Source organism: Pavona decussata, unplaced genomic scaffold (assembly GCF_977016875.1).
Source record: "Pavona decussata unplaced genomic scaffold, jaPavDecu1.1 SCAFFOLD_134, whole genome shotgun sequence".
Lineage (NCBI taxonomy): Eukaryota > Metazoa > Cnidaria > Anthozoa > Scleractinia > Agariciidae > Pavona > Pavona decussata.
In genome coordinates this window covers 1,266,866-1,281,766 of record NW_028145547.1, presented here as the reverse complement: position 1 = coordinate 1,281,766, position 14,901 = coordinate 1,266,866, and the positions used below count along the sequence as shown (strand labels likewise).

The window sequence follows — 14,901 nt, the reverse complement described above, 5'->3', positions numbered from 1 at the left end:
CCGAGCGTTTTCCCGCCAAAAATTGTAGCCGACAACAAAGGAGAGAAAAAATCAACAACAAAATTTTAAAACTTTTGGTTGATTCTACTTTATCTTAATCAGTGGGCAATAACAATTTATCAATTAGATGTAGAAGTTTACCATGCTTTGCGAATTACTACAAGGTAAGAGATTTAAAGATGCAGCTGTTTGTTTTTTTCTATGAAAACCGAAGGTTTGTTCATTTGGTCGTTTACTTTGTACTTTTAGCGGTCTGATCAAGTTTAAACTGAAACAATTTCGTCTTTACCTAACTTAAGGCAGTACATTTTATCTTATCCAGTTTCTAAATGATATGGAGAAAACCGTGGGAGAAAAACAAGGCAACCGTACGGCATTTATAAGACAGCCAGGTAAGGAAATAGTTGAGTAAACGTACAGGCCCCTATAAATTTAAGCTTAGTCAGTTCTTTAAATAAAAAAATAAAAATCAATTGGGATGAAATGGAAATTCAATCCAGTTTCAGGCCGGCATACAGGAAAGACACTAAAGTGCTGCGGTTCTGATGGTTAATTTCTCCTTTTCCGCTAAGAATGTGGCCCCATACTTCATACACAGTAGTATGGCCCAGCTCGCCCAGCTCCTTGTTCGGAACTGATTCATCCTTGATAACGTTTGATATGATTGTCTTACTAGCTCGAGTGTTACTGGTCGACTTCAGTCCTCCGTTTGATGCAGATACCTGTGAATACCTTCATGACGCTTTGGTGAATTTCTTCTCACTTGTGACCCACCTCAGTGGACCTTGTCGAACACCATTTTTTGGTTTGTTTGTCCTTAAAACAGGCTACCCCGAGGTAAAAAGACTGAATTTCGATATACGTTATTTTCTGAAGTTAAATCTGGCTTGGTTTATTGAAAACGTTTATTTTCCTGTAGAAAGTTTTTGCTTCAAAGCTATTACAAAATGAATGGAAGTGAAAACCGCAAACAAGGGCCAGAATAGTTTTTCGGCACTACACAGCTCACTGAAACGGATAATGTCAGTTTAAATGGGTTGAATAGTATAGAAAAACCATTCCTTTGGTATAAACCTCTAGCCACAAATTTCTTTTAACGTTTAACTCGGGAGGGTGGGAATCAAGAGCTGGGAGAGCGGATTAAAACGAAGAAAGAGCAAGCGAGACAGAGCATCCACTCCCACCCACCCACGTAAAGTTATATCTACATTACGTAGATTAACTTTGTTTGTTAAATTCTGCGGCTCGGTTCAGACGCCGTAGCTCTAACGGACCGTATCCAAGGAATGTTTGATCTTCTCTCCTATGTTGTGTTAAGGGACAAGCTATGTCATACCATGAGATTTTGTCATGCTTTATTGAAATCTGACGAAAAACGGTGATTCAGTTGTATAATTAGATACCACACACAACTGCCAAACAACTGCTTACTTCTCGAAATGATGTATGGATAGGTAAGGCGTCTGAACTGGGTCCAAGTGACATTCACGTCTAGGCATTCGCATTTTTAACATCTACTATAATGCAATAAACAGAATACTACACTTTGCTTGTTCTTACATAACCTAATGCAACTTAGTCCTGTGAGATTGAGAAGTTTGAAAGTACTTACTTTTTTTATTACATGTAAACTAAGCTATAAAACATTATGACAGTGTGAGATTTCCTTGAAGCTTGACTGTCTTCTCTCTTTCTTGTGTCTTAATTTACGTCGTGTATCTAGCTATAAGGTTCATTCTAGATCTGTCACAAAGCACTCAGACAGATTGCCGTCATTAATGATCATCTTTTCAGAACTTGTTTGCCTTGCAACATGTCAGAGGAAACTTTTCACGGCTTCATTCCGCCTTTGAGGAACTGAAGTCGGCCTTGGCAAAGGAAACTTCGACCAGACCATGTACACCAGGTACTAATGACTTACAATGATAGTGTTGTACAGAGTTCAGTTATTGGAAATTAGTGCATTATACAACAGCGTTAAAGCGTCTATTTATTTTTTTCTCAACGACTATTAGTGAATTAATGCATGACTGTGCAGTCTTAAATAAGGACGGTGCCTCTTAATACAGAGGTTTTTTTTTCAATATTTATTAGTGTGAGGGAAAACTTAGATCGTAGCAAGGGCTGGTGGAGTCCAAAAGAACATTTGGGTTAATCACTTATTTTCATAGATAAGTAAACAACATTATTTTAACTATAAAAAAGTGTTAAAAAATACAAAACAATGTGTGGCATTTTTCAAAATTGAAGCTTAATTATCTCTGAAAAATGCATTGTCACCCTCCAATTTTCTTTATAGACTTCAATATCACTTGGTAAGATCTTATTTTGTCCGTTAAATTGCCATTGAATTAGGGAGGAGGCCCATGCAGTCGTTTTTAAGAGAGTCGTATTACCCTCCTCTCTCTCTCCTAAAAACGACTGTGTGGGAGGCTACCCTGTGACGAAACACCAGATGTAAAATGGCCAAGTTGAGGATGCTTTTGTGTAAAATCGAGAAGATACAGTTCCATTAAATTTCAAGACATAAATTAAGATTTATGTTGCATGACAAGTTGTCCCCGTCACGAGCATAATTTTTCTTAAACGCTGTTTGGAACTCGTATCGTATATGCTTTACGACACATGGTTCTCAAACTTGAAAACAAACAAATCAACAAAAAAAAAAAAATTAACAAACAAACCAACCATTGTAGTATCTCTTTAATAAATGTTAATGTGGTAAATTAAGCATCAGGAAAATTCTCTATTGAGACGACGGACTCTGAAACAGTATTTTTTTAATGTTCAAAAATTAATGGGAAAGTGAAAATATACCTTGCTTTTTCTCCATTTTACATCCATGCCGTTTAGCATAAAAGAACTTCAATTATTGCAGCGTAAAACCAGAATGCTATGATATTATTCGGTCTCACTTTTTTTTCTTTCTCAAGATGTCATTCTTCAAGGTCTCCGGGATGCTGCAGGACAGTTCAAACGGCAATCTCAAAGTTTAAGGCAGGTCAGCTGTTATATCAATAAACGTGGCTAACAAATACACCTTCACTAATATTCCAATGAATATAACTTTTTAGATTGATCACGATAATTTAATTTTAAAAATATGTATCAATTTTTAGCTATTTCTGGCATCAGTGAAATTTGACCAGTTGAGGTTTTAAATAATAATTTTGTCCTTATCAAAATTATCTTTTCTCTCAGCAGAGTTATTCTTAACTTAAATCTCCCTTTTTCTCCATCTTTCTTTTCAAGATGAGCACCTCAAGTTGCCAGTTGGAGATTGTTTTTCTTACCTGCAGAGTAGCAACCTCTGTCACAAAGCACATCGAGAAGTTTTCTAAGGATCTTGATCTCGAAAGTGTAAAGGTTCGAATTCTCTCCAAATAATTTCCTTGATACCAAGTAAGGCCCTTGGACCAAGGCATATCCAAAGGGTCACTTTCAGTGGTTGAATACACCTCTGGGAGGCAGGAATACTAAATATTTCACTAAAGTTTGCCGATGCTGAAAATGAGCTTCGTCCTCGGCTATGCTTGTAAATAGCCAGCTGCATGGTTTGCCTCCTACCAGTTGAGATTTTTAACCTGTTATGTTTAATTTGACCATTTTTTCCTGTTATTTCTGAGTGGAGTGCCTGTAAACTGGCTTTGGATAGCTAAGTGCATTTCCACCGTAAAACAAAGCATTTAAGATAATCTGAGACCGACTCACTGACAATCAAGAATCACGGGGGATCAGCCTTCATAACTTGTTTCACCGGTGTAACAGTTTTCTATGAAATTGGAGATAATTGGGGCAACTTATCAATGTTGGCATAACATTTGTGTATTTCTGATACTTTCAGGGGCGTAGCGTCGATATACGCACGTACGCCCGTGCGTACAGCTGAGATCTGAGAAAAAACTTTTCTCATTAAATTTGCTGGGTAATAATTTCATATTTTCACAATATACTGGCGTTTTTCATTAGAATTCACATTATCCAAGCATTAATCATTCAGTGCTGGCTACTAATAGTGGCAAAATGCATTTGAGTGGTAAGCAAAAAATAGGAAAAACGCCTCATGTACCCCTCCCTCAAGGCCAGCCAGCCTTACCAGTTTCCCCAGCCCCGCAGGTATTCTCCTCTGCGAAGTACGATGACGGACGAAACATTAAGCTCCTTAGCAATCCTTCATATACATAAACATAAGAACGTGGATATTGACAGGTTGGTAACGGAGTTTGCCCGTCTTAAGGGTCGACGCCTCGACCTTTGCTTGTGACCTGTCTTCGTTTTTTTTTTTTTTTTGTATTTTTGTTTTCTTTTCGGAACACTGTAACTTACAGAAAACACTAGGGAAATGGTTAAAATAAAAAACTTTCTACTGCATTTTTGCCGCATTATTTATTGAAAATGCCCCGCAGAAAAACCAGGAGATGGCATTTTCGAGACCTTAAATTTCAAAATTTTCTGGGGGAGCATGCCCCCACACCCCCCCTAGTTGTAAGCGCCTTTGACGCTTGCGAAAAATTTATTCTCGCGCGTACATCTTCAAAATCCCACGCTACGCCCCTGGACTTTTATCCATTCAGTATGACACAACTGACACACAAGCGTAAAAACTGTCCAAATTGTGACTTGCAAAGTAGTGTGTAAACAATTGGTCTTGTTTTGTTTGCTTTAGAAAATCCAGGTAGTTAATGTTCAAAGCTCGGATGAACTGAATATGGAAGAAGACGATACTCGTTCAGGTGAGAGAAAAATATTATAGTGTGGTATAAAGCATTTTCGAGATGAATTAATTGCCGTACCTCGCTGGTAGTGAGGGAAAGAGAACAAAATCTCTTGTAAAATGTCAAATGGCTGTTTGCTTGAAACGTAATGTTCAGAATAGCGGTGAGTTGTGCGGATTTTTTTATAATCATTACCCTTCAAATGGGTATCGAGATTTTAATTTGTTGAACCGTCAATGTCCGTCCACTTCCCTTTACTACTCTTTGCTATTTTTCCATTCTTTTATTTAAACCAGCTTGGTCAATGAGGATCCCACAACCTTGACGGCACGACCCCACAAGCTATTACTTTTAAAACTGATCCAGTACAAAAAAGAAAAGTTATGCTCAGTATGGTACGGTAGGATTTTAACAGAATTCTTACACCCTCTTTCTATACCTGAAGGGGAAGACAGTTCACCCAGCACTGACGATGATGGCCTAATGGGCTGTGGCCTTGTGGATGTTGTGTCCTTAGAGAAAGGTAAATAACTTAAAGACAACAAGAAATTGGCTACATTCAGGGGTATTTTGGAATTAAAGGGGCGAAAAACATGGAACACAGTCCCAGGACCATTAGAGCAATGGAAAATTGAACCCCTCTGAATTCAAAAGAGCTGTAGCGAACTTCAGAGTTTTTTAAAAGTCAATGATTTTTTTTCGCAATTCTATCCTTTTAGTTGGCAATTTTGTACAGGAGTTCAGTATGTGTGTTATTTCAATGTAAATTATTTCCAGGACTCCATTTAAACTAGTCCTGCTGGATTGGACGTCTCCTGTCTTGGAAACAAATTTGTTTTCCAAAAATTGCTTCAACATATCCAAAACATTTTAAAAAGCAATGACCGGAAAAATTGATGAGTCTGGTAAGGCGTTTTATTGAATTTAGTGTGGCATCGCATCGTATGGAATCGTATTATGCTGTGCTGTGCTTTGTTGTGTTGCATTTTCTTTTGTTTGTTCGGTGTTGTTTTGTGTTGTTTTTGTGTTTGTAGTCTTCTTGTTGTGTTGAGTTGTTTGTATTGTGTTGTTTTGTTTTGCATTTGTGTTGTGTCCTGTCCTGTTGTCTTTTGCTGTATCTATTGATTGGATATTGTGTGTTACTGTATTCTGTTCTTGTGTGTTACTGTGTTCTATTGTGTTCTATTCTGTTGTGGGGTTGCTTTGATTATGCTTGACTGGTGGATGTTGTGTGTTATTTTGTTCTATTCGGTTGTTTGTTTGGTTCCATATGCTTGTATTGTGGTTGTGATATCTAATACTCGAAGTTTAGAACAGTGATTGCATTAACGGTGAGTGCATTGTATAGCCATCAATGCGTTCATTGAATAACTCAAGAAGAAGGTTCACTTACTCACTGTGCGCTTAGTTTACTGATTCCGCCCAACCATCCGGGTAGTGGTGCGCTTATATAGGCAAATAACAATGGCTTCCTGACATACCAATCAGAAGCGAGTGGCGTCACCACATATTAACCAACAGGAAAGAAGCAATAGAAATAATTAATGTAAAGAACTTGACATAATTATAATGAAAAAATTAAGTGACAAAAAAAAAAAATTGAAAGTGAATGTAGTGAAGTGAATAATTCCTAAGTATTCGCGTTTAGTAAACTCTGCCACCAAATAAGAATAGAAATAGAATTAATTTACGTACGATGTTTACGATTTACGACCTATTAAGCTATTTGAAAACAAGTATTCATTCACGGAGTCCGGAAAACCGCCGGACCTGAACTGGCAACCTTTGGTTTAATCTTCGTAAGTAGGTTTCTTGGCGAATTTGGTTCGCTGATGTTTTGCAGTAATTACAAATTGTGTTGACTGAATATTTGATGTAAAGTCATTTTGTTGCGTACACGTCAACTGTCGTCCGGTTGATCCCTTCAAAATCACAGACTGAGTTTTGTGTTCGATTCCCGTACGAAGCTTAAAGACTCGAAAGCTGATGATTTCTGTAATGGTATACAACTTTACTACTACGTACTCTGTGTCGGTAACGTAAGCCAATCTTCTCATCGTTCTAATTCTTTCACTGAAACCATCAACCACTAAAGTTAGATAGATTTACTACCATTCCAGTCAAAATTCTGACTGAGAAGCAGTCTTCTGTATTGTTGTAAGCTTGTCGAAATTTTGCCAATTGGTTTTAAATTGGTTTCCGTTGAATATACAAAAACGTGTGTCATTTTGGTAGTGGCAGAAAAGCTTTTGGGAAATTAAATATTAAACAAATGTCGAATGCAGACAGTTTTCCATTTCTGTTCTTTCTTTTGGCAAGTTTAATTGCACTAAAATTTACAGTGAACGTGCAAATTTACTTTTGCAAAAAATGTTTTAGAAATGTTTAGGTGACTCCTTTGGGAGCGTGTTCTTGCTCTCAACGCGCACGCCTCGGGCAAACCGAATCTAAAATCTATTCTTAAACAACACCGAAAACAGAAAATAGTCAATTTCGTATTTCGCATTTTTTGCGTTCAAAAAGGTATCACACAATACTTTCTAAGCAAGAGTTTGAAGAGTGTGCTTTTGCCAAACTCTCAGAGTGCCCACTATGTCAGGCCCCGACGTACCTTAAACTTCCTGTTACCTTTTCGAGGTTTCATACTTTACCCTTGGAAACAGACAAAGTAGAAACGATACCAAAAAAAAACAAAAACAAAAACAAAACAAACAAAGAGCAACACAAAACAGGAAGAAATTATCGCCTTGTACTTTTCATTTGAATAGCCACACTTATTTTTCATCAACAGACTCTAAAGTTGCAACCACCTTATAGAGTACAATAACTAACAAAACCACGAGAAAATACTGCTCAGTAGATTGTCACACTTTAGGTTTTCGTTCACAGACCGAAAAGTTAAAACCACCGTGTACAGCGTAATAAACAGCATCTCATGCCAGAAAAGCACTTCTCCGATCAGCAGCATTGTAAGATTTCATCTAAGGACTAAAATAAAGATTTAACACTTGCAATTGACTGTAAGAAAAACTTTTAATAGTTATTTTTAGCGAGCACATACCAGTGGAATCATGTTCTTGTCAAATACCTTCACAATGCACATGCTTTCGATTGCAAATGTGAGCCCCCGATGGCAGTTATTGGTCTGGCTACGGGCCTGAAAGTAAAGAGTTGTTTGGTACATATTAATTCTATGAGTGTGGTAATTAATAAAACTGCGCATCAAATCACGCAAAATCTCATTTTTATCTTGGAAATCTTGCAGATATTCTCAGTTTTCAAAACTTTTTCAAGACTTGGTTGCTTGACGGCGGCACAGATCAGGAACACTTACGACTGATTATACCCAGTGCTTTTACCCAGGATAGTGGAAGTAAGTCATAGGTCACCTGCTGTGCTCGTACGCGCATGTTAAACAAGAGTGCTAACCTTTGCATGTACTCTAACAGTAACGAGAAAAACGTGAGTAGCTTTTCTTTCTCACTGAAGTCGTTGCAAAGACTCACACTTGCATTGTACAAAAAAAAAAAATAAATAAAATAAAGATTAAAATTAGAACGTAACTAATTCAGAATGGGCCCGTTATGGGCATCTTTGTTGCCTCAATGCATGAGCTCTCGTGCCTTCAAGACAGCCTGGATTTTCGAAATTTTAATTGTAGGAAGGCCGTTTCTCGGATGGATCTGTACTGGTTCGACTGAACTGGTGTATTCTGTTAAAATGTCTTCTGACACTTTTTGACTCCTGGCCTTCTGCGGAGAAAGTTTTCGATGATAGAGCAGTAACTACCAGAAAATGAGTTGAGATCTCCCCTCTAGTTTACTAAACTGGTTTGTTTGCGGAAATCTTGCTCGCCGGGCAAAAAAACTTGATCTCCTTTATGCTTTGTTAATAAGGTAATACAGGGACTATAAGTACCAAACAGACGTTTCATCAGACCTTTCAGCTCGTAATGAAGCGATGTGAGTGCGGGCCATGGGTACTGAATATAAAAGTTACGACATTTTTTATAGTATACATGTTTTGGATGAAACTTCATCCATCTTTAGTTATTTAAATGTAAATAATATAGAATTATATTGTCGCGTGTTTATACATTGCCCGAGTACATACAAATACAGATTTTTTAAAAACTTATTTAATTAGTGAAAGACTGAAGTTATGAACGAAAAAAAAAAAAAATAAAATAAATAACCTTTTTTTACCCTCGGCAGTGTTTATAGCACAAGTGCTAGTGGGGCCGAGCATTAAACGTCACAAAGAAATAATTTAAATTGAAAATAACATGGTTAAAAATCCCAACTGGCGGGAGGCAGACCAGCTGGCTAAAAGAGACATCCAAAAAAAATTCGAGGCTTGAAAGGGATTCGAACCTATAGCCATGATTCTTTACTAACGGAGCCAGCAGGCCAACAGGGAACTGGTGATTTTGTGAGTTCGCAATATTCCCGAAAAGAATACTAAATGAACTTTACTGCAATCTGTTCATCTTTCGTTTGTTGAGTATAGCATGCGTAGAGGTCATAGGTTTGAATCCTGTTCAAGTTTGCGCAATTAACCGCGAAGGCCTTTTGTCTATTTAATCTTTCATCCGCAATCAATATATGCGTTGTTTTAAAGAGAAACACTGATAATTGATATTTTTATATTCTTGGATGAGACAATTTTCATGATTACTCAACAGGTGATCAAAGTCAAGAAATTGTCGACACCGGTCTCACTCTAAAGTGTGATCTTCATGAATGCTTGCTGGACCCTTTCCATCTCCCTTTTCAATCCCATTTTGTAAGTATATTCCCACCTCCAATATGTACTTCAGCTCATCCTTTGAAGCTATTTAAACAGTACTGTATTAATTGATCCAAACATTGGGAGAAGTCTTAGCCAAAATTGCTCGTGCATTGATAATCCGGCAAAGAAATAAATTTGGTTTCAACTGCTGTTACAGAACGTTAGGTATGTCACCGTTAAGAGAAAAGTTGGAGACCAGGCTCTCGATCGGTATACCGGTAGAAACGCGATAGAGAGGGCGAGGAGGAAAGGCTGAATGAGGGGACTGACGAGAGAAGAAGGACGAGCTCTTCTTCCTCTCTTCCCAGTTTCTCCTTCGCTCGCCTGGTAATTTGGCGTCCCCACGGTATGCTGAGAGCCTGAAAGAGATTAGGTACCCTCTCTCTCTCAGCAAGCGCAGCACAACGAAATCTTGCTAAAAAATTCTGCACAAATCAAAACAATTTAAGATGTACTTTTGCTATATAAACCAACAGATGGTGTGTTCTGAATCTGCCAATCTAACGAATAAAGGAGTAACAGTAACAAAGCCCAACGCACTGACCTATCCAGTATACAATCTGACTGCTGTGAAACTTGTTAAGACCGAAGCTGTATGCGAGTCTGTGGTATGTCCAGTATAGCGTTGACATCATTTACTGAAAGAAAGTGCCTCATGAATGTAAGCAAAAGTCATGATCAGTCTTTGGTCGAATATAATTTTTTTTTTTAATAAAAACTTCTAATTGATTATGAAAAGTCTAGGATTTTATTCATGGTAAGAAATTCCAGGAGATACATGTTTAAGAATATCATGGAAATATTGTATTGTGAGGAATCTGTTTTCAGTTGTTTAAGAAATTTTCAGAGCGTCAAACAGTCAATTTGAGATACAGAAAAATCCTACCAAAAATGCGATGGCTGCATGTCATCTCCTCTTTTCTTCTTTCTTTGTTGGCAGTTTGTTGTTTAGTTTAATTTTAAGATCGTTTCATTAAAATATTTTCCCTTGTTTTCATTTCGTTGATTACTAATTTTGTTCTTATACATTTTTTTCCTTGAACGCTGCTCTTTTCAGCTCTTCGGAATGGTAAGTGGCAAAGTCCTTATAATAAACACTAACGTTGTTTTCAAAGAGTCCTCCATAAAGGATCAGGAAAAAGTGATTGTTCACGAGAGACTGTAAATAGTGTTTGACTGGAATCGCCAGAACAGATTCTTGTTGAATTTCATAAAGTAAAGCTCTCTCAAGGGAGATGGTAGGTTGAGAGAATAGTTGCCCAAAGAGATTCCACTGCGTTATGGCAAGCAATGCCCAGAACGACTTCGTCTTCTGGTCTTTCTTTCAAAATGAAATCAGCGAGCTCTAGCAATGTTTCTTTGTTCTTTCAATTATTATATTCGCGCTTGTTGGATCTGAAAGATGATTATAGCAATCTCGCCCCTCATACCCAACGGGCAGGTTCTGTATGTACTGATCCCGAGTGATAATAGCCTGTTCAATATTTTCTTACAGCCCAACATTGTTCGACCCACCTTGTGCTGGAAGCTGGACTGGGAGGATCTGGAAAGCAACCAGCAGCACTTCCATGCTTTGTGTTCAGTGTTGAGAGAAAGGGTAAAAATACTTGAACACTGTTTCAAAGTCGAGAGTGCCACAAACCAATACATTTCTTCATAGTCGTCTGCACTCCAACAACTTTAAATGATAAAATTCAAACTTTGATTGAGAACGTAATCACGACGCTGAATGTTTCATTCCCTTTCGTAACTTAAATCCAGTTCATGAATAGTTCGGTTACATTTTATAAGTTGGACGAGTTGGAGTAATCGCCAAGTAGTTCAAGTAGTTTTTGTTGGCGTTGCCGCGCCTTGCCATCTTTGGTCAAATTTCCTATAACAGCTCGGTGAGAAAAAAGTCTTCGAAGCATACTAGCATTTGAAAAAATGCGATCAAGAGGTTGACCTCCCGTCAACTTCAATTTTATCTCGAATTAAATCTGAGAAAAATTGTGCAAAATAATAAGTTTAACTAGACCGTACAGGTTAGTGGAAATTATTGGCAATATTATAGTTGGAAACCCATCTGACGTTTGTCAGTTTCGCTACAAAAATTGCTTCCAATCGCTTGTAGTTAATTGATCATCGTAATCATCCCTAATTGATGAAATTACTACGTAGATTTTGCTGTTACAGTGCCATTATGAGAAATAAATTCTTACGTACATCTTTCCACCGGGTCAAATGAAGTTTTGACCACAGTCCCACCTGTCGTTGGAAGATTTTGTTGTCAGTATACATTTCAAATTTTCAATTACGATCAATAGGGTATATAAACTAAATTAGAAAATATATCTTCGCATAATCATTAGCAACTTAGCTATTTTTCCCGTCAATTCGTTAAGGGTGTATCCTTGTTAACCAAGACGACTGCTGATACTGTGACATCGCCTGGGCGTCAGCGACCTGTGCCTCCGTCTCCTAATGGACACTTCCTGCTGCTACCCTCTGATAACAACTGCCTCTTGTTGAAGTCCATCGCTGTCAGTGAACTGATGCTGCCCAGTGATGTACAGCCTGCCGTGGAAGGACCTAGTGACAGCGCTCTGTCTGTTGTAGCCTCGTGTCTTGACCAGGTACAATTACTCTTTTATTTTTGGAATCTTATCGAGTTATATAGAGGACAGTAGTGTTGGGTCTACGCTAGATCTAGAGACTATTAGGTTTGTAACAACTTAGAATTACTTTTCGGGGGAGTTCCCTCTTTATTTTTTTTTATGGTTAACAGTAAATCTTGAAAAGCCCTTTAATTTGGCTAGTGTTATATTAAAAAGGTCTTCGAATGCGTCCAGGTCTTTTTAAAACAAGACTTTTTTAGTTGCATTAAATTCAGTATAGAAATGAACAGCACCTGCTCAACAACATTAATACTGGTTTTGTTTTTAGGTGTTTTTCATATTGTAACGAGGGCCAGGGGTTTATCAGTGTTTTTTACTACTGTCAAGTGTTACCCACTATAAATAAAGCCTTTACTTTACTTTACTTTACTTTACTTTACTTTACTTTACTTTACTTTACTTTACTACTAATAGGACTTTTTCCTCTTGTCTTTTCAGCTTGAATTGTCCACCAGATTCAACCCACTTCTAGTCCATTCGGATCTTTACAAGTGTCTAATCTCTCAGTCGCTGAAGAGCAACTCTGCTTCAAAACCACTGAAGAGGCGGTTTCACGCTCCTCAAGTTAGTAAAATTATCGTGCTTTCTGCATGTCATTCAGTTTTATAGAAAATTAATACAATTAACAAAGATCTACGAATAATCCAAGAAACAGTTTTCACTCTCGTCATATTACTATAAATATAGAGGATATTACATGGTCGCGGGGAGATACGAAATTTCTCTTCGAGTGTTGAAAAATATTTCACGAGTGAGCGCAGCGAACGAGTGAAATATTTTTCAACATGAGAAGAGAAATTTCGTATCTCCAAGTGACCATGTAATTTTCTTTTTATTATATAAAATCCTCACAATATAGCAAAATATGCTCTGTTCTTTATTTCAAAAACTAAGGTTTGAAATTGAGTTCATAAGCTTACAGTCAGTTGTTTATTTGTATCAATCGTAAACCAGGCCGAGTTATGTCAATTCAAAGTAAGACTAAGCGAAAAGGCCACAATAGGTTCCTGGTATAAACTAAAGGCATATTAAATATGCTTTTGGCTTACAGTAACAAGTAAATCTGAACATACCGTCCTAGCTTTCATCGCTGCTTTCAACTACCCTCACACAACTCGTCGTCGTACGCAGTTTTCCTCCTTGTATTCGGATTTTCTTGTTCTTCTACGAATTCGATCAGTTTCTTATCTGTGATCTCAGCAAATCTGTTTGAACTTGTCTCCATTTTAGAATAAACTTAACTTCGACTCGCGAAAAGACCAACTCAAAAACTCCCAAAAGACCAAACGACAGCTAAACGGCGGAAACCCTTCGAAAAACAACAAGTGCTTGACAGCGCGCGAAAATACTGCGAGCTGATTGGTCAAAAATGATATCACACATGTGTGGATAAAAATGATATCGCCACTGGCGGGATAGCGTTTTTATTGATTTGCTACCACTCAGTATACCACTAAATTTTATATAATAAATATATTTTATATTTTCTGCCAACCGTTCATTCCTTAGACAATCTTTTAGCTTCGGACCAGTTACCCTCTGATCACTGCGCAATACACTCGATTGCAAAAACGTTAACACCTAAAAAGCCTAAACCGTGAACGATGAGACCCAACGGATTTGTGGGTAGTGTTTAAACAGTAACCTCGTTTCCATAAACAATAATTTACCATTCCCATTCTTAACAATAAAAAGTACAGTGCTGATTTAATTCTTCCGAATAATTTTCTACCAAATATTGCTTAAGTTCATTGCCTGTTTTGAACTTAGGCAAATCGCGAATTGTATATCACTCAAATTGGCCCTTGTTGGCCAACTTGGACACTTTAAGGAAAGTTTGGACAGTTTTCATCATTCATCACGTGCAACTAATTTTGGTCATCAGCCGTCGCACGAGAATAGAATATTATGCAAATAAATTTAGTACACTTATACCCATAAAGCCATTGGGTCTCATCGTTCACGGTTTATGCTTTTTAGGTGTCAACGTTTTTGCAATCGAGTGTATACCAGCTGCCGAAAGGGTTTATTTGTAATTTCTTCATTGCTTATGACATTTGTCCCATGGCCACCGCCCCCACAGCATGCGTGCTTTAAACACAAACCGAGTCGTGCTACTGTTAAAGTTCGTTTACATTTAGTTGATCAGCTAGACGCACTTACAAAGATATTTGATTGGTCATGTATGTTTTTCAATTTTAACTTTCTGTACTAATTTAACCTTACTCGAAACGTTCGTGAAATGCAATAGCGCTGCTGCAAAGCGTCTTGTATTTGTCTTGTAACTCCGTTGTTAATTTTCTTTACTACTATTACGATTCTTCAGAAAAATCAACCTGCCAAACAAGCAACAAGCAGTGGTTCAGTGACAACCAATCACCAAGCAAAGAGGACGGCAGCACGGGCTCAAGTGCGACCAGTGGTTTTTACAACATCTAAAGACAACCTGCCCCAAGCCTCGCAAGTGAACGAGTTCAGATCTGCTGCTTCGGTCCTTTCCACCTCGAAACGATTCCGGCACAATTCTGCAGCAAATCTCTATAACAGCAGTCCGCCATCATTTCCTGACAACATATAATTGTAGAAAAGTGAAGCTCCTTGAAAAAGTGTGCATTCTTAAACATTTAGGTCGCATTTTTGAGACTAACTAATAATAATAGCATTCTGTTCATTCTGCTTCACCGTTAGCAGAATATGGTTTACTCGGAATACGCAGAATGTCGGATCTTTTGGGAACA

At 37.7% G+C, this 14,901-nt stretch overlaps 1 protein-coding gene across 1 annotated transcript; it reads left to right on the top strand.

Annotated features, from left to right (window-relative positions):
• Positions 1 to 14,741, top strand: LOC146467615 (meiosis 1 arrest protein-like). Its single transcript, XM_085125641.1, has 16 exons — positions 1 to 164; positions 323 to 392; positions 677 to 837; positions 1,795 to 1,906; positions 2,934 to 3,001; positions 3,253 to 3,366; positions 4,667 to 4,733; positions 5,161 to 5,238; positions 7,981 to 8,088; positions 9,400 to 9,500; positions 9,983 to 10,114; positions 10,564 to 10,575; positions 11,002 to 11,103; positions 11,891 to 12,121; positions 12,602 to 12,727; positions 14,490 to 14,741. The coding sequence occupies exons 2-16, from the start codon at positions 335 to 337 to the stop codon at positions 14,739 to 14,741; spliced, it is 1,722 nt and encodes a 573-aa protein (XP_084981767.1). The 5' UTR covers positions 1 to 164; positions 323 to 334.
• The last annotated feature ends 160 nt before the right edge of the window (positions 14,742 to 14,901 follow it).

Coding starts and splice junctions, on each gene's coding strand:
- LOC146467615 (XM_085125641.1), top strand. CDS start 335: ATGGAGAAAACCGTGGGAGAAAAACAAGGCAACCGTACGGCATTTATA. Junction 3,002..3,252: donor AATCTCAAAGTTTAAGGCAG/GTCAGCTGTTAT, acceptor TTTCTTTTCAAG/ATGAGCACCTCAAGTTGCCA. Junction 11,104..11,890: donor GTTCAGTGTTGAGAGAAAGG/GTAAAAATACTT, acceptor CAATTCGTTAAG/GGTGTATCCTTGTTAACCAA.